The 23,960-nt window shown below is 35.5% G+C and overlaps 1 protein-coding gene across 1 annotated transcript in view; it reads left to right on the plus strand.

The window, feature by feature from the left end:
- Window positions 1-12,997, plus strand: part of PDE3B (phosphodiesterase 3B) — an 88,107-nt gene extending 75,110 nt beyond the window's left edge. Inside the window, exons 9-16 of the mRNA XM_074917857.1 lie at window positions 325-456; window positions 2,603-2,714; window positions 3,461-3,574; window positions 6,192-6,391; window positions 8,152-8,355; window positions 8,740-8,901; window positions 10,250-10,499; window positions 10,846-12,997. Coding sequence (XP_074773958.1) covers window positions 325-456; window positions 2,603-2,714; window positions 3,461-3,574; window positions 6,192-6,391; window positions 8,152-8,355; window positions 8,740-8,901; window positions 10,250-10,499; window positions 10,846-11,072 — 1,401 coding nt within the window. The 3' untranslated portion in view covers window positions 11,073-12,997. The remainder of the gene's footprint in view (window positions 1-324; window positions 457-2,602; window positions 2,715-3,460; window positions 3,575-6,191; window positions 6,392-8,151; window positions 8,356-8,739; window positions 8,902-10,249; window positions 10,500-10,845) is intronic.
- Window positions 12,998-23,960: the final 10,963 nt, after the last annotated feature.

Consider the following 23,960-nt stretch of genomic DNA (forward strand, 5'->3'; position numbering starts at 1 on the left):
AATGAACTGAAGTTCAGAATATGTTTTGTTTGCCTATGCATATTTTTGCTTTGTTTTATTAATTTATCTTGTTTAAAAAGAAATATGAATGAAAATTCAGCACCATCTCAGCCCCAGAATCTGCTGCCCCAAAACTTGAAAAGTCAAGCCCTTCTCTGTGCTATTTGTACTATTGATTTGTGATTTTCTCAGAGCTATAGTTACAGCACCATTCAATAAGTTTAATAATGATTTATCATTTTCATGGCTTTTTTTGCCAATGCAACTGACAAATTAGTTCTCATTGTTATTTTAGAGATGATAAAGTATCTTACTTTCATACAGGTAGAGCAGAGTCCTGCATTAGAAACGTTATTAGACCATGATTCACTAATGGAGAAGATGAACAATTGGAATTTCCAAATTTTTGACCTTGTGCAAGAAATGGGAGACCAGTCTGGAAGGATCCTTAGCCAGGTTTGTAGTCTTTTATTATATGGGGGAGGGTGTGTAAAGCTGTCGCGCTTATATATTTTATTTAAACCACGAAAAAGTTTTGCAGTCAACATATATATGAATGCTAACTTGAAAAATAGAAATATCATTTCTCATGTATCCATCTCTTTGTAAACCATAAGAAGTGATTTATCTATACAAAACTTGCTCCAGATTTTCTGAATTCTGTTCTCAATGTAAAAATAGGTTAGATTCACACTTGCTAGGTTTTGTAGTAATATGCCATTTCCTATGAAAAATTGTCTCCTGCTGTCAGAATTACTACTTTGTTTGTCAACCATTTCTTTTTTCTTTATTTCAGTAAAATATTTCTGCCAGAGCTACACCTGTGGGGGAAGAGAAGTGATCTTTTAGGCAGTCTTTTGCCTCTTGATCCTACAAACAATGGGATTTTTTTTCCATGCTGCTTTCTGCATGTAGTATCCCTTTTATCTCTTTCTGACTTATTACTAAGCTCTTTTGTGCAGTTTCATGTTGTGCTGAAGCCAATCTACTGGCAGGTGCAAAAGTATGATCCTGTTTGCTCTTCCCCAGCCTCTCCCATTCATCAATGTCATCTGGAAGCTTCTGTCTCTTTCTTTATACTGGATTTAGCAATCATGGAACTATAGTATGAGCTGGATTTGCTTCTAATCTGATCACAAAATATTTTTATTGCCAGTGTCTTAGTTTCCTCCCCTGGAGGATAATGCATGTTACTCTTGTTCAAGTGTAGTGTTAGAAACAATCAGCTGGAGGGAAGGAAATGGGTTAGAAGCACTCAGGTGCAGTTGGAAAAGTAGGCCTGCACCTATGCTGAAGACAGGAAAAAAACAATGGGGATAATTTAATTTTTGTCATTAGACACTGTCTTTTCTTTCATAATACACAGTGTTCTGGGTATTGTTTTAAATCTTCAGTTCGTCTTGTTTGATCAAATGTTTTCAGGTCTTCTGTCACCTCAGTTAGTGACAACTGTTAATGTACACACTAGAATGCCACAATCCACTGCTGAGTGGTGTTTTTACTGTAGTATGCTAGTACTCTGTGATCCACATTAGCTTACATTTCATTTGTGTGCAATCTAGGGGATAGTTAAATATGTAAGTATTTAAGTGGCCAGGTTTCTACTTAAGTCTACCAGAATTTCTGTATCAGTTCTTCCTGATATTGTATATATGTGTACTACTTGTCCTTCTCCTCCTCCCACCCCAGTCCCTTTGTCTGTTGTGCTGCAAGCATCTGATACGTATCTCACTTAAGAGCCAATTAAAAACAGTATTTTACCATCATCAGTTGTAAGGTTCTCAGATTGGGTATGTGTAAGGGGAGTGGTTGGGACAGGTGGAAGGAGGGATCTCCCCTCATTTTGCTCTCATGTTCCTTTGAGCACCTCCCACACTTCAGAACTTATTCTTTCTTTCAAGTGTCTGGTAGTGAAGTGACAAAAATGAGTAGTAGTGACTTGTTTTGAAAAGCTTTCTTAATATTTGCAGTCTCAGGGGGGATTAGGTTGTTGTAGTCACCAAGTTCTACTTGCAAACCATAATGTATTTGCACAGTATATAGATGTGTGGGTGTTCTGAGTACATTTTTGAAATATTTTTTCTGGCTAGCTTTGTTAAAAATACCCAAGATAAGTCATAATGAATAAAAGAAATAGGATTTCTTTGCCAAAGTCTCAAAAATAAATAGTGTTGAGGTTTTTTTATATTAATGACTCTGCTACTATAGTTAAGTAATTTGAATTTTTGAATAATAAGTAAGAATATAGATTTCTTCTTTTTAGGTCACTAATGGAATAAAGCATGAGTTCTTTAGCATGAAAATGTTGGAGGATATTATTAAAAATAATCAGTTGTGCATAGGATTTATCAGTAAAGAAATAAAAGCTTTTATTATTCTGTATTTGAGAAGATGGTAAAAATCTGCATTTCTGTGCTTAAAAAAAAAATCATTAAACATATCCCTATGACAATAGCTTTTGGATAATCTTTAATGGAATTTCAGTAATTTCCATCTCTATCAGCAAGCAAAATTTTAAAGCCAGGATTATTTTTAAAGTTAAAAAAGCAGAATATGCTTAAGTATATTTTCCAGACTAAAATTTATTTTGATATGTATTTAGGTAACTTATACCTTGTTTCAAGACACTGGTTTGTTTGAAATTTTCAAAATCCCAACTCAAGAATTCATGAATTACTTCTGTGCACTAGAAAATGGCTACCGAGATATTCCTTGTAAGTACTATCCACTTACATGTGTGTTTCTTTTATATTAGTGTATCTCCTTTACCACGCATATTAGTTTAATGTTTACTACAGAGGTAGGCAATGTCTGAATTTAGTATATTATTAATTAATACATTTGTCAGAATTTAGAATTGATTTAATGAATTGCAGCAACAAATTGGTGGACTCCAAAACTATAAGATTGAGTGGTTGAATCAAAAACATACTGAAGTCAATGGGACAATATTTGTTGAGGTGGGAGAAATTTAGTTTAGGCCCATAATGTAATAATAATAAGATACAGAATTTTGATAACAATTATTCATTTTGCTGTTTAGGGCAGCCAAATTTATTGGAAAACAAACCAAAACAAAAACCACACATGTGCACCCACCCACCCCCAGTGTCACAGATGTTTGCAGCAACTCAGGTGCTTGTAGGTATCAGATTGGAAGCAATGCTAGTGGCTCACCATCACTGATTTAAAAGGCTACTTAATGCCTTCCTGACTCTTAGATAGGATGGAGGATGTTTGGATTTAGAGGATGGGCTTAGAGGATGTTTGATGTTTATCTAAATTGTTTCTTAAAAACGTTCAGTGATATAGCCTCTGCTAACAATTTAAATTCAATTTTTCCTTTATATTTAATCAAAATCTCCCTTATAGTAAATTTGGTACACTACCTTTTTTGGGGGGTTGTTCCTTTTGATTATATTTCAGATAATATTTTTTATTATATTTTGATAATTTTCAGATCACAATCGCATACATGCCACAGATGTTCTTCATGCAGTATGGTATCTGACAACACGGCCTGTTCCTGGATTTCAGCAAGTTCATAATGAGCATATAATGGAAAGTGATATGGGTGTGTATTCACATAGGTTATTTTTTCTTTTGCTGTAAGAATATTTTAATGAAACTATAATAGGTAAAACAAATTACTCTGGAAGAAAATATCTAGTTTTTCTTATCACTCAAATTTATTTTTTTTTGTATTTTAATATAAGGCAGTAGAGATACCACAATGTTAGCATGCACCATTCAGAACTATCATGCAGTATATTTTTAGAAAAATTATTAGATAAGTAGTGGTTAGTTTGTTAGCCAAGAATAAGGTTCACTTAATAAATTTTCTATGCTGAATGAAACTTCTGTATACTGCTACAGTCAGCATATTTTTAGCATTTGAAATACATTAGACTAATATTTCTTAACTTTATTGGGAAATCAAACAGACCAAAGAAAAAATAGCAGAGTCAAAGTATTTAACTTAATTAAAGTTCTCATGAATGGTTTTAGTGTAAAAATGAGTAGTTCAGAATTCTGTATTAGATATCACATGCAGACATTCAGGCATTGAAGTGACTACCCTAATAATAACTACATAGGAGCATCCATGAAAGAGAAATAAAGACTTCAAATTCAAATTTTATATGATGTTAGTTCTAATGAAGCTTGCTCTTGTGATATCTGTGACTTCATGGAATTAACTTTTAAATTTAGATTTGCAGTCTTTACTAAAATATATACTGTGAGTAAAGCATAATTACTCTAATTACACACTTTTATACTAAAATGTATATTTAAGAAAAATAAAATAGAGAAATCAAACACTCTAAGTACTGTTTTATGCATGCAGTAGAAAAAGACAAGATGCAAGTCATGTGGCTTTTAAAGGGTTGTAATTTTAAGTAGTTTGTAAACGATACAGAACATCGTACAATATATGTTATTTTTTTACTAATTACTAATTAGCCCCTCTGCTGTCACCTTTCTCTTATTTTCCAAGTTTGTCCATATCCATCGATTGCACCCTATTGCATTTTCTTTCTCTAAGTGTTAAAAGGCTTGGGACTGGAGACCTGACTGGAGGAAAGAAAATTATAAAAATCCTTTCACAAAAGTAAAAATAAAATAAGAAATTGTAGTCTTACTGCTTTTGAACTCTTCCAGTATAAATGTTACTAGGATTTTTAATCCTTGCTTACTCTATTAAGGCAAAAGAGCCCCTTTTTATTATGCAGTGACAAAATAAGTACTATTGCGTTTTTCAATTTTTTTTTTTTTTTTAAGTAGTGACTTTGTCCAGAGGGAAAAGGAGAATAAAACTGTGAGTCTCCTTATCATACAAGTATTTCTAACTGAGTGGGTTTAGTTCCTTTTGCAGTAGTTTCCACACCCTGAGTTTTTACTATAGGTCTGCAAGTTCAAGAAATGGGCAAATTACAGAAATACTAAGGATGATGCTGGTTGATCCTTTCTTGGCCTTATTGAGGTTGGAGATAAACTGTAGAATGCTGCTTTAGTGCTGTCATTTTAAGAAGGGAATGAAATTCCAGGTCTGCACAACAGCAGGAAGTCTTCAGCACCATGACAGTAAGGGGAAAGCAAAGAAGTGACAGAGACCTTAACAGTGATGGGTAGCCATCGGTATCCATGTGGGTTTTCCAGGATCTGGAGTTTGGACTCACATGGACATTTTTGCTAGTTTTTCTGCTTCTCTTCATTCCCTCTCATGGAACCTACAAGTGCATTTTAATAGTTAAAAGCTTAGATTGTTATGGTTGCTTTCTAATGTAAATGACAACTCTACTGCAGTCAAGAGACATAGACTAGATGTCCAGTGGCCCTCCTTCCACTAGATTGCCTTCTGTGCCTGCTGAAGCATTCCTCCGAACCAGCCTTCTGCAGAACAAGTGAACTGTAGCTGTAAAGAGAGTGACTTCCTCTGGTTTATGTCTTCTAAGGCACCATACAGTTTCAAGGACCAAGGCAAATCTTTTCTTTCTTCCTCTCCTCTTCCAATGAGAGAAGTAAGTGTGGATATGTGCCCCACACATATTGCAAAAAGTGTAAAGTCTAAATTTCTTTTTCTAAAGTTGCACAGCAAGAGTGAGTTCTGACTGTGGTGAATTAAAAATATTTCTTTTTCTGGATTGTGACTGTTCAAAACGCTTCTGAAAGTCTCCTCTATTTGTGTGAATGATAGTTATCCCTCAGCATTGTAATGGGGAAACCTTCTCTAAAAAAGTGGATCCTGAGGTATATCTGTATGAACTACTAGATAAAAATTGGGTTTAGAACAGGAACATTCCACCTGCCAGTTTTGGGGCACTTCTTAAAGGCTCCACAATGTCCCGTAGGATTTTTCCCCCCTTGTGTAATGTCTTAAAATAGCTGAAGCTTTTTATGTATTTGTAAGACTACATCTCCCCTTCTGGACATCTCATGTGGCCATGACGAATATTTGACTTACTGGCATTTTGACTTTTCTTCAAAATTGTTGGTTTATTTATAAGAACAGTATGACTTTTTTTTAAAGCATGTCTGTCTTTGCCAGTTATTCAGCTCCACAATTACAAGGATAATTATGATAAGATTATGTTTGCAATAGTATCTGGCTGAGTTATTTTATTCCTATTTTAATACATTTTAAATAATGTTCTAAAAATATTTTATTTTTGTATTTTCAATTTTCTTAGATGAAGCCAGTGGTATTGCCCCTGTTAAAGTCAGCTATATTTCTTCAAAAAGTTGTTCTATTGCTGATGACAGTTATGGTTGTCTGGCGTCAAACATTCCTGCTTTGGAATTGATGGCTTTATATGTAGCAGCTGCCATGCATGATTATGATCATCCTGGTCGTACAAATGCTTTTCTAGTGGCTACAAATGCACCTCAGGTAAGAAATTCCTTAATTAGAAAATTATTTGTCTGTATCTGAAATCAGAATAATGAAACTTTTTTTCTTCTATATCTGTACTGTAGCCTGTTGAGGATCATTTGTACAATTTAAGAAATGGGGAAATTAATTTGTACTTAACTTGCATAACACTCTTTTTTTTTTTTTTCCCTGATAAATTCTGATGTGTTTTGTACATACTGGTTGTGTGTGTATGTGCGTAAAAATAATCTTCAGTTTACAAAATTGAAAATAACATAAATCAATGCAGGTTAAAGATTATTTCATAGAAAGTTGGCCCTAGGACCGTCTAAGCAGCTAATTCATGGATAGCTTATATTTTGGGAGACCTTTGAAATCATAGTGGTGTCTGCAATTACCATAAAAACACAGGTTTCTCTAATAGTCCAGTTAACTGCATTGCTTAATCTCTGTATTTCAAATGAGTCCTTTATGGTGAATAGCCATTACCTTTAAGGGAGGGTGAGTAAAAAAGAAGAAATCAGCAAGGCATCCTTGCTTTTATCTCCCATATTCAACTTTGTTGTTAGAACAGGGAGTAGAGGAGATGCTATTGCTCTTCAGGGTCTAAAAGGCTAAGACAAAAGAGGTAAAGGAGAGTAAAGGTAAACAAAATAGCAGATAGGAGAAAAAAAAGGGGGGGGGGTAGGGAAGAATTGGAAGGAAAAGCGCTGAAGAAAAGTTGTCTGAACTGCATGGTGAAATAGTTTTATCTAAAGAGTGGAATATTATCTGGGAAAGAATATTTGTTATGGCTATTTGGATCTCTCTTAATGTTAAAGACAAGAAACTTAAATAATAACATCATCAACAACAGCAACAGTAACAGTAAATCAGAAACAAATACAACTTGTCCCTACATGGAGACTTTAAAAGTGAACTTTCCAGTCAGTTTTCAACAATTCCTTATTGCAGAAAAAGTTGAGAGTGTAGGCAGTTGTGTACTGCTGCTGAAAACAGTACACACAGAAGAATAAAACCAAACAACACAGACATTCATCTCCAATTTTCAAAAATATACACATTCATTTTAATGATCTCTTCCTTTCCTCAAAATATAAAGATTATTTTTGCAGTTTTCCAAAGATTATTTTTCAGGTCCTATTTAGTCTATATTCAGTTAATAATTTTCTAGGATGTTTTGTATAAACACGGGAACTGTGAATAAAATCTACTACTGTTCTAATATTTTAGTTAACTCATTTACAGTTAAAATGTATTCATCAGCATTTAATGTAGCACATTGAAAACTAATGATACCCCACACCATTTCTCATTATCTACAGTTCTTCTATGCTTTGGAGTTATTTTTGGTTGGTTTTTTTTTTTTTTTAACTATACTGGAATTCAGAGGACTTAAAAGCATATACTTAGATGTGGGTTTTGGTTTGGGTTTTTTTCTTGGTTTGTCGAGGGGTTTTTATGTCAGTGTATACTCCACACATACTGCCAAGAGTGCAAAGTCTACACTTCGTTTCTGTTTGTGTGCCTACACTGTGAATGTAGGTGTCATTAAGGCATTGTTAAGAACTTTTAAGGAAAGAAAAAACTTTGCTCATTTTCTCATCTGCCATTTTTGTTTCACTTTAACCCTCAAAACTAGAAGGCAAAACACCATTTCCAGTGTTTTCTTTTTTTGAATTAAGACTTGTTTCTAGCTAGCCCTTAAGCTTCAGAATATTTAATTATAATTTTAAATCTTTACTCTGTCATTTATAATTTTTTTTTTTTTTTTGTAGGCTGTTCTCTACAATGACAGATCAGTCTTGGAAAATCACCATGCAGCTTCTGCCTGGAATCTTTTCTTATCACGACCTGAATACAACTTTTTATCAAATCTTGATCATGTAGAATTCAAGCGTTTTCGTTTCTTAGTGATTGAAGCAATCCTTGCCACAGATCTCAAGAAGCATTTTGATTTCCTTGCAGAATTTAATGCCAAGGTTTGTTACGTTTTAGTGTCTGCACTGAGCTCTTGCTACTCAGTAGCTCTTAGTATTAATGACTTGTATTTAAATTTTTATATTATTTAAAATTCAGTTATTAAAAAATGCAAATAGAGTATTTCCTTTGTACAAACCAGTTGTAGATTGTTTTGTAGATTGCTAATAAGCCTAGCAGATGTGACATAGGGACCCACAGGAGACCTCAATCATACCTCACATTTCCATCTTCTGAGAGATAATAAATGATTTTTTTTTTTACTATGTAAGACAAAAAATGATACAGAAAAATGATGCAAGTGTCTGTTGTGCAAAGCCTGAAAAAAGCCAAACACTGATTAATAACTTTAACTTAAATTTTCAAAATGCATGTGCTCAATCCAGGTCAATGATATCAACAGTCATGGTATAGAATGGAGCAATGAAAATGATCGCTTGCTGGCCTGTCAAATATGCATCAAGCTGGCAGATATTAATGGCCCAGCAAAAGATAGAGAGCTGCATCTGAAGTGGACAGAAGGCATTGTTAATGAATTTTATGAACAGGTGCGTATGGAAAGTGTAATTTACTAGGTTTTAGTAAATGATGATCAATTCTTTGCATTACCAAATGTATAAACATTATTGCTTGTGTTAAATCTTCAGGTAAGGTATTTCCATCTTCTCGTTCTGAATACTGAAAATTTGTTTTTATAGGTAGCATACTATCATAATCTTTTACTTCCTATCAATTGTATTAGAAGCTTGAAAACAAGCTCCCTGCTAATGCTGGCTGTTTTCATATTGGTTTGTGGGTTGGTTTTTTTGGTTTGGGGGGGTGCAGTTTTAGGATGATTCTTATAAACAAAAACACCTTCTTCCCCTTCGGGAAGTTAAGTTCACTGGTATGTTTCCAGGTCAAAGAATATGTATAGAAGACTGGAAATGTATATTCAGCTAACTCTTAGTGAAAGACAGAAGATATTTGAAAACTTTGAAAATTACATATTAAAAATACACATTAGTAACTACAGTATTAAAATGTAGATACAGTTTTTACAGTGCAACTTTGATAAAGAAACCTATCAAGATTAACTGGAAAAAGGTCTGAAAATGTGTTGCCTATTTCTACATTTACAATTTCTGCAAGTTCCCCAAAATATATTCTACATTTCTACCATTGTTTTTCTGTAGTCAGCTTTCTGAGAAGGTAACTATTTATGAGGCATCAACCAAGGATTGAAATATATAGATTTCAAACTAAGAAGATAAAAGTAAACAACAAAATCACTTGGGAGATTTAAGCAATAACAACAATAATCTGAAGCTGTTACACCTACTGTAAGACCTTAATATTCAAATTTTGCTCCTTTAGGAAGAACGTTTTTGTAAAACTATCAGGTCCACAGAAGTGCTGAGATAAGTGATTATAAATTGAAATTGTATATGAGCAATTTTTTCTCCTCCAATTTATACAATGGGGAAAAACCCCAGACCAAACCATTTTATTCTGGATATTATAGTTATGGCTTTTGGGGGAAGCCATTTACCAGAATGCCTTACTCTAGCTCATTGCTTTCCCATTTTCTCTGTTCATCAGCTGAGCAATTGAAGTCAAATCTCTGCCTATCTGAAGCTGTCCTGTAAAGGCAGAGGACTGGCAGCTGCAGTAGAACTAGTCTGCATCCATGCACAAGGGAATTATGGGCTATGCAAGTCTGAGACATAATGTGTCTTTATTTTAAATTGGCCTAATTACATTTTCATTCACTTAGTCTATAATATTACTGCCTCTAGTAAAAAGATACAATCCATGTGATGTTTATGTGGTTTCTTAAAAGTAATCTTTAAAAAAAAATTTAAAGTTAATTTTGTGAGAAGTTCTGATATTTTTTTTTTCCTACTTCTTTTTTAGGGTGATGAAGAATCAAGTCTTGGATTACCTATAAGTCCCTTCATGGATCGTTCTTCTCCACAGCTTGCAAAATTGCAAGAATCTTTCATCACTCACATAGTTGGCCCCCTTTGTAATTCTTATAATGCAGCTGGGTTGCTTCCAGGGCAATGGGTTGAGGAAGAGGAGGAGGATGCAGAAAGCACTGAAGATGATGATGGAGCACAGTTAGAGAGTGATGATGAAGAAATGGAAGATGATCTTATTTTAAGTAAGTTTCTCTATTTCAATTGGTGCATATGGTTTGTCATTTTAATTGATTCAGAGACAGCAATGATGATTGAAATTGTATAGTACAAATATTGTAGATTTTGCAATTATGTTGCTTCATTAATTTTACTTTTAATAAAATTTTGTTAATACCAGACTTGCAATTTGAAACAGAAACTCATTGTTATCTTTTGCCATGTCACTATTTAAATATTCTGAATAGGCATCTGTGTGTTTTGCTCAAACTTGCATCTTACATTTGCATCTTGCATTTGACATTGGTTTTGTATATGCTAAGTACAATTAGTTTGAATCTCAAACAATCAAATATGCTTATAATTTTACAGAAGCTCAAACAAAAAAAGGTAGACGAATATTTTGCCAGCTAATACACCATCTCAGTGAAAATCACAAAATATGGAAGAAAGCGATTGAAGAGGAAGAAAAAAATAAAGCTGAAGGAGCTAAACTGCTGAATGAGATCTCATCTTTACCTCAAGCAGATGAAATTCAGGTTATTGAGGAAGCTGATGAAGAAGATGAGCGACAACTAGGAGAAGACAAGACATGCTAAGAAAACTTCAGTGGTTTCCAGTATGATAATAGCCTATTTTTTTTTTTCCACTGTGCTGACTTTAGCCTGACACAGTTCACATAAAATTGAAAGGCCTTAATACTGTGAGAGGATTCTTTCTACTCTAGTGGAATCCCACTCCTATGCACTTTCGCCACACAGAATATGAAACTTTATTCAAAGATTGAGTATTGTATAACCCGATGCAAAGTTCTTTATGCCTTAGTTGGTATAAAATATCCTGATATAATGCTGCCTTGCTGAATATGGAACTCTTATTTTCCTTGAGGTACCTGCAATTTTTAAAAACATTCAGTGACTTTGATTACCAAAGTGGCAAGAACTTTTTACTAACAAGGAAATGTGGGAGGAATCCGAATATTGTCTTGAGTTGTTTATTTCATGTTGTTTTTGAACATGAACGAGAAAAAGTCTGTGCCTATATGAAAACTATGTTACTGTTGCAGTGCAAGCCTGTTGTGGGGTGTCTACTTAGTGCAGTAGTGTGCTTAATGTAGCCATCTCAGAGCAACTGTTCAAAGACTGTGACATAAATGCTGAATTCTGATATTTGTGGTTTAAAAAAAGAAAAGAAAATCCAGGTGCATCTATTTCTGATGCTTTTTATTATTGTGCATAATCCAATGTTTTATTTTTGCAGAAAATATTCAGGTTTGCAGTGGGTGTTCATGATAATTCATTGAATACAAGGCCATTATCATCTGTTGCCTTGCTGGTTTGTGGTAGAACATTAAAAATCTGTTCAGCTACTTAAATTATTAAGGAATTTTATTCTTTTAGTCGTAATGCTATTTTTCCTGCCCTTACTCAGGTTCCTGTTTAAATACAAGTCAATACCACATCATAGACTTTTATCTTGCACCGATTTCTGGTATTAAATTTTAAGGAAATAAGATCGTATTTCATTTATTCTTTGTATGTAAAACTTTAGGAGAATTAATTTTTTTTTTTTTTTTTTTAAAAAAGAAAAAAAGACATAAACTACTGTTTCAAAATGGCTAGTGTATTTTAATGGGCCCCCACATAATTTCTTCCATCACAGACATAGCTTATATTGCCTTCAAGTTTGATGTACATCCTGAAATATACTATGGAAAGTGGAACATGATAACTTCGTGTAAAGCCTAATAGTAAGATAAACATCACTATACTATATTACATTTAGATTGTTGAGTTTTTAAATAAGAAACTTAGACATTCCACACAAATGTATTTTTAGGAACACTACCACTGTAGGTCTAATTTAGAAAAAAATAAAACCAACACATAAATTAGGCTACAAGTATGTAAGCAACCCACAAATAAAGCTAGTTTTACAAGTGCACTTTTAGTACTAAACGTTTATATGCTGTGCAGTGGAATTGAAAAAAAACAAATGCACATGTGCAAGTGGCTAAATGTATCTTAGCATATTTGTGTTTACATCAGTTGACTTGAAAAAAAGGTAACATTCCTATGATAACCTTGTGTAAATTGCATTGCACTGTTTTACACAGACAAATTTTTATTCTGCTCTTTGATTGGCCAGTTTAAATAACTGAAAGGAGTTCTATTTTTATTTTCCACTAGTAAGGTTTTTGTTGATCCATTTAGAAGACCACTGAAACGTGTTTTTGCTATTTTATATATTCAGTGCCAAATTCCCTTTTGCTGCCATTGTTACTATCACTGCATTTTTTGTAACATGAGCAGTGTTAAAACCAGATATTTCTGTCATTAATAAAACGTTGCACTATTGAAGCTGGCACTTACTGATCATTCACTTGTATTTTACATTTGTTGTTCATATATTTTCCTAACAGACAGTTTGAAGATTACAGCGATTATACTTGTTTCAGTATGCTGTATTCTCAGCATTTTGTTTAGCCTATGTGTTTGTATATAAAGAATTAATTTTAAGACTGTTTAGTTTCATTTTGCTTTGACTGAAAAATGATGAAAATGAGCTTGTCTAAAGTTACTGTTGTTTATTTTACACGACAGTTTTCCATTTAGGTTTCCTTTTAAAAAAATATTACTAATATAAGGAAACAATAAGAAGGTAAAGATAACATTTTCTCTTTTACTAAAGCATTGGCAGCAATTATATCTGGTGACAACTTTTCCAGCAACTTTCTTATCTCAGGTTTCCTTTAAACTCTTTAGAAATACTGAAGCAATTTTTAAATTCAGAAACAAGTAGCAAACCTCAGTGTTTAATAAACTATAATGCTAATCTGTATTTCCAATTAGATATTTTCGAGTTACAATAGCTTACTTCAAAGATATGTTTAGTTATGAATGTATTCAAAATCTACCTTAAAATAGCTGTTATTTATGTATACCTAATATCTGACTAATTCCTAATTTAAGAGCAAGGGGAAAAGAATGTACAAATGTCATCAACAGTTGGGTCAGTGCATATTTGCAGAAGTGGATGTAACTGTAACTGAAGGTGTCTTAATCTTTCAAAAAAATTAATGGGGGGTCATTTGGCTGTTGATTGAGCTGTCAGCAGCAATATATCCCCATATAAGGCATATCACTCCTATGCTAGTAACAACCCACTAAGAAATTACAACCAATTTAAATCTGTGATCACACTTCAATTCACAGCTACCAAGGGACACTAAGGAGCACAGAAAAGCACACAAAAGAACACACTTAAAATACTTTCTAAAGCAACACTCACCCCTTTTTCTTGTCAAGAAGTAGGCCAAACTAGCCTACTCTGAATTTTATGCAGCTACAGGAGATATACCTTTTATGAAAAATATTAATGTTCTCAGGTTTAAGTAAAGCCTTCATCCTCTTTCCTATCAAAAGTCTCCCATCTCCTCATTGCTTTCTTTTACAATGTATGTTGGATTACTTACTCCTATATATAGAGTGCACACAGAACTAGAACTGCAGTTTTCAGTAAGGACCCGATTCTCCCCATGCCTCTGGAGACCTCTGGGTGTTATGGTGGTGCTAAACTACTTGAATTGAACTAGAATTAGATCCTCGTCCTGTGAGTTTTCCTCCATGACAAAGTTAGATGGTGAGTCTAAGATTCAAAATGAAAGGACTGGTGTAACGTTGCTTAAGGTAAGTCCAAATGAACAAAGTTTGCACAAGACCTGATTTTCTCTGTGCATAGAACCATTTCATTTCTCTACTTGTTGCATTCAGTTTTAACCACAACCAGTGGCAGGTGAATCAACAAAAGGAGTTAGCAGAATTCATGAGCTCAGTTTTAGCTTTGGTGTTTCCTCCTGGACAGGCATAGTTCAGGCTGGGCTTCCGATTCCTTTAAAAGTATACACAGAATTTGGCGTAATTCAGTGTGTGGCACTAACATTCACAGGGTAACACTTTCCCTTTTGTCCAATAAACATTTGAGAAGGTGTGAGAGGAGCAGAATTGGAAGTGTCACATAGACCGGTGAGTGTGGGATCAGGAATCCCAGTCTGGGAGACATATTTTGGAGTAAAAGGATGGAATTAGCTGAGATGATGAGAATTAGAAAGGAGATGTAAGGATGGCATACACAAACACATATGAAAAATATGTTTTTCAGAAGAGAGACAGTTTTGTCTTCATTGTCTTCAAAAGAATACAGAAACAGGGTATCTTTTTGGTAAGTCAGAATATTTGGATTGTTAGAAATGAAATTAAAATAGAAATGAAAAATTATACTACTAATAACAATACAGTTATCATAACAAGTTGTGATGTGAGTTTAAGAAAATTGATTTTTCTGTGGCCCGTGAAGATTAGATGAGAGAAAATAAATATATGAAGTTGATTAAATGAGGTACAAAAAGTATGATCAAGGCAGTATTTTATTTTGCTTTTTTTCCTTCAACTTTCTTCAGAATTGTGTTTCTGGACAATGTCCTTCTTCATGTCTGTGTTAAGGCAAATGAGGTAATGAATTGCTTTCATTTTTGCAGTGAAGGATTTTCCTTTCAATATCTTCTGAAGTAAGTCTTTAACTTACTCTAAGAATCATACTGCAGATTCTCAGACATGAAGCTGGCAAAAGAACACAGCTGTTAATTGGTCCCTATCTGGTCTTAATAAGGCCATAGGCAATTAGTACTTTTGTCCTCTCCTAAATGAGAAAGAATAATGTCTTGTATTTCAGAGGAAAGAGGAAAGAAATCTTATGGACTTATGCATAAAGATTCCAGTGCACTTAAGTTTCTAGTTGGCAGTGACCCTCCTGGCCTGGTGTGTATTCCCCACATCCTTATGAATCCAGCTATTAGATACATAACGCTTGACCGAGCAATCTGTCAAGCAATCTGTCTCAATAGTTTTGTTGTCCATTTGTTACCCTCGCTTCTCTAAGACATTTTTAGCTTCAACTTGAAATAATACTTCTGGTTAGTCTCATTTCTGTTATCTGCAATACTCCTTTTTTTAAAAAAAAAAAAAAAAAAAAAAGTAGAGTAACTAGCAATTGATTTTTTTGTTAATAATAGCATTAAGCTATAAAAAGTGGTTCCAGTGAAGAAGCTGTTTTCTTTTGGTACAGAGATTGAAACATCTGTCCAGAAACTGGCTGCCTTTAAATGCTATTGTTGTGATACAGTCAGGATACTGTGTAATGGATGCTTAATGTATTTAAGTGATTGACACTTACTTGGTTCTATGTGACACTACAGCCACTCTTTAAAAAGGGCACAAGGCAGTCAGAAATGTTTGACCGGAAGGTTTCTTTTGGAATCTGTACACCGTGAGTCATCTTCTGATTTCTGTACTTCAAGAGATCACAGGTGATAGCAACTGGTGTCTATGACAGGTTCTACTTACGCAGGCTGTATTGCCTGGCAGAATGTTACCATCTGTGAAATCTAAGTGAAGAGAGTAAAAATCGTATACAGAGGAGAAACCTTCTGCCTTCTGGTTTATTTTTCAGGAAAATACAAATATGTAACGTTAAAAGAATAGAGCCTTTAAATAACAGTGAGAGAGCATAGTGTTTCAAATGATTCCTACCATTCACCTTGTGATTTGTCCATGTTCTAAATACCTTGCCAAAAACCAGGTGATGAGTCATTTCTGACTCATCTCTCCAGATCAGCAGAATCCTTTGCACCTTGAATGAGATCAAAGTCTTCATTTTACTTGCATATAAAACAAAGACTAATGCTTAGCTTAAAATGTAAGTATTATACCAAAGATCCAAAGGGTATGCTTGACATTACTTACTGCATATGGGGACCAGACTGCACACTGTCACCTGTGCCAGTTAGATGTGAAAACTTGCTCCTATATGTGGTCATTCAAATGGACTTAGTATACCCCTTTTATCATGACATTAATCCTACTGGAATTTATTAATCTCAGTGATATTGCCAATTTATCTGACTCAAATATTAACTAAGCTTTCTCTCAGTCAAAGTAGTGAATAAAGAAGCCCTCCTATTTATCTTTGAGAATAGGTTTGTAATAATTTTGTTCTATTCATCATAAATAAAGCATTACCAAAATACTGTTTCTAATTTCGGATGTCACGCTCCAGGAAAAATATCTGTCCATTAGACTGATTGCAGAATTCCAGTATGGAGCAGTGAGACCGACCAGAAATATGGAATACATGGCCTAAAGAGAATGGGAAAGATAAAACTAATTAGAGATTTTTCTGAGTCTAAAGGAAATGAGACTTGCATGAGATATTCTAAGGTTTTAAATATTTAATAAGAATGCTTCAAAGAGCAAGGTAATCAGAATAATGCTTTCAGTGTTCACAGTGTTTAGGACAGGAAGTAATAGCTTTACATTGAAAGGAAGATTGAGGCTCAACATGGCTAATTGTCTAAGGATTGAGAGGGCTGTGACTCACTGAAATAGACTGCCTTGGAGTATTAAGGAGGTCTTTGAAAATAAAACAGCTTTCACATATTACTGGGCCAGATGAGTAAACTACATAACTTACTGAGATCATTTCTGGACCTATTTTTCAAAAGCTAGTCCTAGAGATGAGAGCTGATACAGATCACTTCAAATACCAATAAGAGTGCACAATGATAGAAAATGTTCAAATAATAACATTCAAACAACAGGAATTGGGTATGTCAACTGAATCTCTATTTCAGTGAATATTAGAAGTTTTTCACTTACTGAGTAGTTAACTGATAATGCATCTCCCAACAGAAATAGTCTTTTTATTTGTTGAGAGAGAGTGCTAGAATCCTTTTGGAAAACCAGGCAGGGTTTAAAGCTTATCCAGAGTTAAGATTCTGTCTAAGTTGTCAGCTTCTGAATGAATGGAAATGGAGTAGCCAAATGTTTTAAAAAAAATGATTGTCTAAAGTTAGTTTGCTAAAGCTTATTATATTTTAAATATTTGTCAAGCTATATAGCCCTTGCTAGATCTTAAGAAAGTGCTTACTTAAGACATTTGGGAATTGCTGGATGCTTCTGAAGGTGATGTAATTCATATACTTACAAAAAAGAATTCATTTAAGCAAGTGGGGATTTTTAGATTAATTTTAGCCCTTAAAACTGACTTTTAATTGCAATCAACAATGAATTATTCTTTCAGTCTCTTTTCAAATATATAATCACGACATTTATTATGACATGAAGAACTTGGATATCCTATAGACTATATCTACAATTTGTGGTGAAGTAATGAAGTATTAAGGGATGTTACATTTTCCTCTATATTGTGACAGTTTAGACTGTACATTCTTTGAGAGAGAAACAGTATGTCCTTATACAATTTAAAATGCAAGGAAACAAGATCTGAAGATGACTGGAAGGGGCTTTAAAAAGCAACTTTTATGCTTCCAAAAAAGAGCAATTAATTTCCTAACCTATATAGGCACAAGAAGGGTCATAAGTAGCTATGTTTTTCTGGGAGAAATTAGGCTTATCAAATTCTGCTGTGATGCATGTTCACCAGCATTGTTATTTTCACTGAGCTTATTGTGCAAGCTTGGCTTCAATGCTGGGGAAGCTGATAGAGCAGCTCATCCTGCCATCATCCACACCATCATGCAGCACATGCGGGACAACCAGATGCTCAGGCCCAGTCAGCATGGGTTTATGAAAGGCAGGTCCTGCCTGACAAACCTGATCTCCTTCTATGACAGAGCGACCTGCTTATTGGATGAGGGAAAGGCTGTGGATGTAATTTACCTCGACTTTAGCAAGGCTTTTGACACCGTTTCCCACAGCATTCTCCTGGCAAAAATGACTGCTCGAGGTTTGGACAATCGCACGCTTTGCTGGGTTAAAAACTGGCTAGGTGACCAGGCCCAGAGAGTTGTGGTGAACGGAGTTAAATCCAGCTGGCGGTCGGTCACGAGTGGTGTCCCCCAGGGCTCAGTGTTGGGGCCACCCCTGTTTAACATCTTTATTGATGATCTAGAGGAGGGGATCGAGTGCACCCTCAGTCAGTTTGCAGATGACACCCAGTTGTGTGGGAGTGTTGATCTGCTCGAGGGTAGGGAGGCTCTGCAGAGAGACCTGGACAGGCTGGAGCCATGGGCTGAGGCCAACTGGGGGAGTTTCAATAAGGGCAAATGCCGGGGGCTGCCCTTGGGTCACAACAACCCCCAGCAGCGCTACAGGCCTGGGGAGGAGTGGCTGGAGAGCTGCCAGTCAGAGAGGGACCTGGGGGTACTGATTGACATCTGGCTGAGTATGAGCCAGCAGTGTGCCCAGGTGGCCAAGAAGGCCAATGGCATCCTGGCTTGTGTCAGCAATAGCGTGGCCAGCAGGGACAGGGAAGGGATCTTACCCCTGTACTTGGCGCTGGTGAGGCCGCACCTTGATTACTGTGTTCAGCTTTGGGCCCCTCACTACAAAAAGGACACAGAGTTACTCGAACATGTCCAGAGAAGGGCTACAAAGCTGGTGCAGGGTCTGGAACACATGTCCTGTGAGGAGCGGCTGAGGGAACTGGGATTGTTTAGTCTGGAGAAGAGGAGGCTGAGGGGAGACCTCACCACCCTCTACAGCTCCCTGACAGGAGGGTGCAGAGAGCTGGGTTTGAGCCTCTTTAGCCTGGTAGAAAGCAACAGGACAAGAGGGAATGGCCTCAAGTTGCGCCAGGGAAAGTTCAGACTAGATGTTAGGAAGCATTTCTTTCCAGAAGGGGTTGTTAGGCGTTGGACTGGGCTGCCCAGGGAGGTGTTCAAGAGTAGGGTCGATTTGGAGCTTAAGGATATGCTGTAGGTGGGAACTGTGCTAGGCGAACGGTTGGACTAGATGATCTCCAGGGTCCTTTCCAACCTAGATGATTCTGTGATTCTGAAGAGAATTTGGGGCATTTGAACTACTTAAACAGGGATGTATCCGGAGAAAGGAAACTTAATTATCTGAGAACACCCAGAATTCTTCAAGACGTTTTATCTATAGTGATTCTATTACCTAATTTTCATTCCTTATTGGTATGAAACCCAGTCTGGATTATTTATATTAGTGAAGGACCTGAACAACAATTGAGCCATCCTTTTTTCCCTCATTTTAGTGAGGGTATAAGAGTGTCCGTGGGGTATAAAACATGGACCCTGTTCCCTAGATGCTAATGGTGGGACTAATGTGGTTAAGTATCCTAACAAATTAACTGTATGTAAAAAAACTCTTTTTATATGTATTTTTCATGCTTCTGATAAGTCATAGTTTATACAAATTAAAAATATTTATTTTAATATTTTTAGTACAAGCATAGAAAAGGAAGTCAGCACTTGAAAACAGCAAGGGAATAAATAGTAGGTGTATTCTGTTTTGTGGTATACTACTATAGGCTGGTATATATCGCATGTAAAATTTTAGGCAAGCAGCCAGCTGCTGCGGTAATAGTAAACTATTGGATTAGATTGCACATTCCTGATATGCTCCATTATTTTAATGCATTTAATCTATTTGGAATGTTACTTATTCAGAAGAATGTAACAAACGTAATGTCTCCTGAAGTCTGGCAGTCTTCCTAAGAAATGACCACTCTGAGTATGGGTTCTGCCTGATTCTAATCACATCAACATCGAGATAGTTGACAGCCTTCAAAAATATCTAAAGGGATAATCTAGAAATGGAAGAATCTGCTGATCCTCAAATTGTATTGTATGAAAGGACAGAATAAGGCATAATATTTCCAGAATAGAAGTTTAATTTGATATTGATTAGACGAAGGGTTTGAATGATGAGGCCCAGTGCCAAAAAACCACCTCAGACATCTAGCTGCTATGAAAATACATGTCTGTACCTTCAAGAGACCAATTTATACTGGGAGTTTACCTTTCAAATTCTTACTGAATAGTCCACTGTACTTGGCTGTGTTATCTTGTGTTTTCATCATTCCATCTGTCTCACCCAAAGGTAAGTTCTGACCTGGCATCTTCACCACAATGATTTTTTTTTCCCCCCTGTTTATCTTTAATCCTTACATTTTCTCATTCGGTGCATTGTTCCAAAATTTACAGAATCTTATTTTTACCCATTTTTTAAAGTGATTTGGCTATCTTTGAACCTGCTAGTTTTCAGGTGAATGTGCTATCTTAACAACAACAGAATCTGCCTCATCTACCTGCTAGTGTTTGTACAAACTATTAAGCTCAATTCAGGCTAAAAAAAAAAATGCAGATTAATAGTTTATTTTGACTATACAGACAACCTGAATCAGAATTCGATTCAGAATCTGATTGCATAGCAAAACAACATACTAAATCAAGAAAAGACCTGCTTGCTATGTGAGCTCAGGCTGCTTTCACACTTGAATAGCTAGCAAAGGTCTGGAGTTCAGAGAGAGCAGTAAATTTTGTAAGATGATGATTAAGACAGGAGGGACTACTGTAAACTTATGTAGTTTACTTCTCATGCTGAAGACAGTGCAAATTAGAACGAGAGCACAGAAGAAAGGTCTGCTAACTGATTTTAAAATTCCTGTAAGAATCCAGGAATAACTACCCTCAGTACTGATTCTTCATCTAAAGCTGTTCAAAGTATTCACCTGGTTCCTAGTTTAAAGATATTTCACCTTGAGTTCTATTTATCTTCTTGTCTACTTACAGAAGAGATCTTATATCAACTTTTTGTTCTCTGTTTAGATAGCTGTAGACTGTAATCAAGTCACTTAATCATGTGTTTGGTAAACCAAGCAAATGAATTGTCTTGAATGTGTCATTAGCCAGTGTGTTCTACAGTACAGTTCTGTGGTGTATAGTCTGGAGACATGCTTGAATCTCCAACTTATCCAAAAACTTCCCAATGGTGTGAGTGCGTCACCAAGTCTGAAATAATAAATAACTCTGAAATGGAAATATATTAGCTTGGACATAGTGCTGCACTGATATGACCACATACTATTTGGTTAGCTCATAAATCAGTAGAATTACCGTGCAGCAATCCAGCATATATAGCATAAACATATTCTTAGTAATTTTTACACCTTTATAGGAACACTACCAATTTTTTTTTTAAATGCTGTTTCAGTTATGGACAACAGAACAGGACACAGTATTCAAGGGACACTTGTGCTAGCACCAAGTACCTACATAGCTTCTGTATCTGTTAACAGTTGAACTCGATGAACTTAAAGGTCTTTTTCAACCTGAACAATTCTATGACTCTTTCTTCACTCAATACTCTGTCAATACAAGAACTTTTGGCTGCATAGTTAATGTTCATGTTTAACTAACAACCCACCATGAATCCCAAGCTCTTTCAGAATTGCAGCTTTTCAATAGAGATTTCCTTCATCCTATGCCTGTTTTCTATGTCATTGGCTCATAGTAATCTGAATTTATATTTGGACACATCCAAAAAGTCCAGAGTCCAGAAAGAAAGACCTTCCTTCTTTTGATATTGGATCTGGCCCACAGGAGGTCAAAAACATACTCTGTGAAATGAATAAATTGTAGTGTGAATATATGAAATGAATGTAAACCTATTAAATTCTTTTCAGAATTACAATTTTATAATTTCTGCAACATTACTAGAAAATAGAGTGATCTTGTATTGGAAACTTACCAGCACAATGATGATGCATAAGCAGGGATCACCAGAATGAATGCAGAAAGATCCATGACTTCATCTTAAGTTCTGGTTGAGTCTAGATAAGGGCAAGGAACATTTGGAGATGCTGAATACCACTGAGTAGACACTATGCTAAATTCCTGCAGCGTAACGTCAGATCATCCTGTGCAGTGCAGTACCGTAAGGCTGGTTACCAACGCTGCCTACATTGTGGATGCAGAATTATTCTCCCACTTGGAGTACATTGGAGTTTCCTTTGCAAGAAAACCTGGTGTAAAGGAGACGTTGCACATACGTTCAGCGGTTTTAGATTCAGCAAATATTCATGTCAGTAGGAAGAAGATGGGGGAATGAGTCCACAAGCACACAGAATGGTTGTTAAGGTTAGGCTGGGTTAATAAGCAGAGAAACTGCATTAGTGTGATGGCCGTTATACAGCAGGTACCAGTTAAGCTGTTCTTCCCTTGCAGTCTAATGTGTGCAGGTACAAGGGCCTGTACATCATTAAAGCTAACCCCAATACCTCACCTTGGACACTACTGTGAGCTGATCTGATATCCTACCTTAATCCTGAAATTCCTATTCCTTAAGGAAGACTGCTGAATCTAGTCTGCACTTACGAATACTGAACAAGACTGCAAAACAGTGCAAAGAACATTGCAGTAATCTCAGGAAGGGGAAAAAAGATGAAGTGAATTTTTTCCTGGACAAACAAGAAAAAAAGAATGATTCAAAGATGTACAGGGATTCAGAGCAGCAAAGGCAAGTTGAATACTCATTTTTAGTTATGTTTACAGCAAAACATCTGTGAAGTTCCTCTGGGAATAGCAGTGGAGTTACAGAGAAGGTACATGAAAGTTCCTTGTGGTCATGATATACCTGTATGTGGAAATGGTGCTTTCAGTTCTAAACTATTATCATAAATTCAAAGAGCTAACTAGCAAAAGACAAAAATGAGAAGACTTAAACTGCTGGAGGGAATAAAATTTAGGAAAATGGTGAAAGCAAGAGTGCAATAAATGGCATTAATATACAGAAATGGAGAGGATACAACTTAAATTTCAAGAAAACTTTCCATCAGTATCTGGACACATTCTCTTAGTCCAAAACATTTAAAGCCAGATAGGAAAAACTTCTGCAAATGGGAAAAATCTTACCTCAACACACTACCAAATGTCTTTTTTTCATCCTTAAATTCTACAACCGAAAGAATTATTTGGAGGTGTTAATATATCAACATTTATTCCCAAAACAATGTGAAATAGCAGCCAGCTATGCTAGATATTTCAGCTGTAGAAAACTCTCACCAGGAAATTCTGAACATCTGGCTGGTTACTGATGTTCATTACTAATCAATCTTGATACAATGGAGAAATTTCAGAGGACTGGAAAAAAACTATTATTATATCGGTATTTCAAATTATTAAATTGGATCATTAGGATAATTCCAAGTCAGAGGGAAAACAATGAAAAAGTTAATACAGAATGAAACGTGTAAATATCACTAAAACTGATACAGATTTATAGAAAAGACTGTTTGTCAAATGTATTCGATCGCTTAAATGAGACCACAAATTGGCAGATAATGGTAAAAGTTGGGATTGATATTCTGAGGCTTTTATAAGGCATCTTGATTTAGAAACCAGAATGACATATAGTCAATATGGTTCTCATTAAATGGATTAAAGACTAGGAGGAATTAGATCTCAAAATACCTCAGCAAAAGGGAATTATTACTGCCCAGCTGCATTTTGAGCGTAGTCCCCACAAGAACTGGTTCTTGACTTTTTTTAATCCACCCCCCACTTCAGTTAGGATTGTGAATCATGTTTTAGCCAAAGGATGTCCTAGAGTTCTTGCAACCCAGAAGGCAAGCCTGGATACTAACAAAGCTCTGTCTGTCTCAGAGCA

Source organism: Athene noctua, chromosome 14 (genome assembly GCF_965140245.1).
Source record: "Athene noctua chromosome 14, bAthNoc1.hap1.1, whole genome shotgun sequence".
NCBI classification, from domain to species: Eukaryota; Metazoa; Chordata; class Aves; order Strigiformes; family Strigidae; genus Athene; species Athene noctua.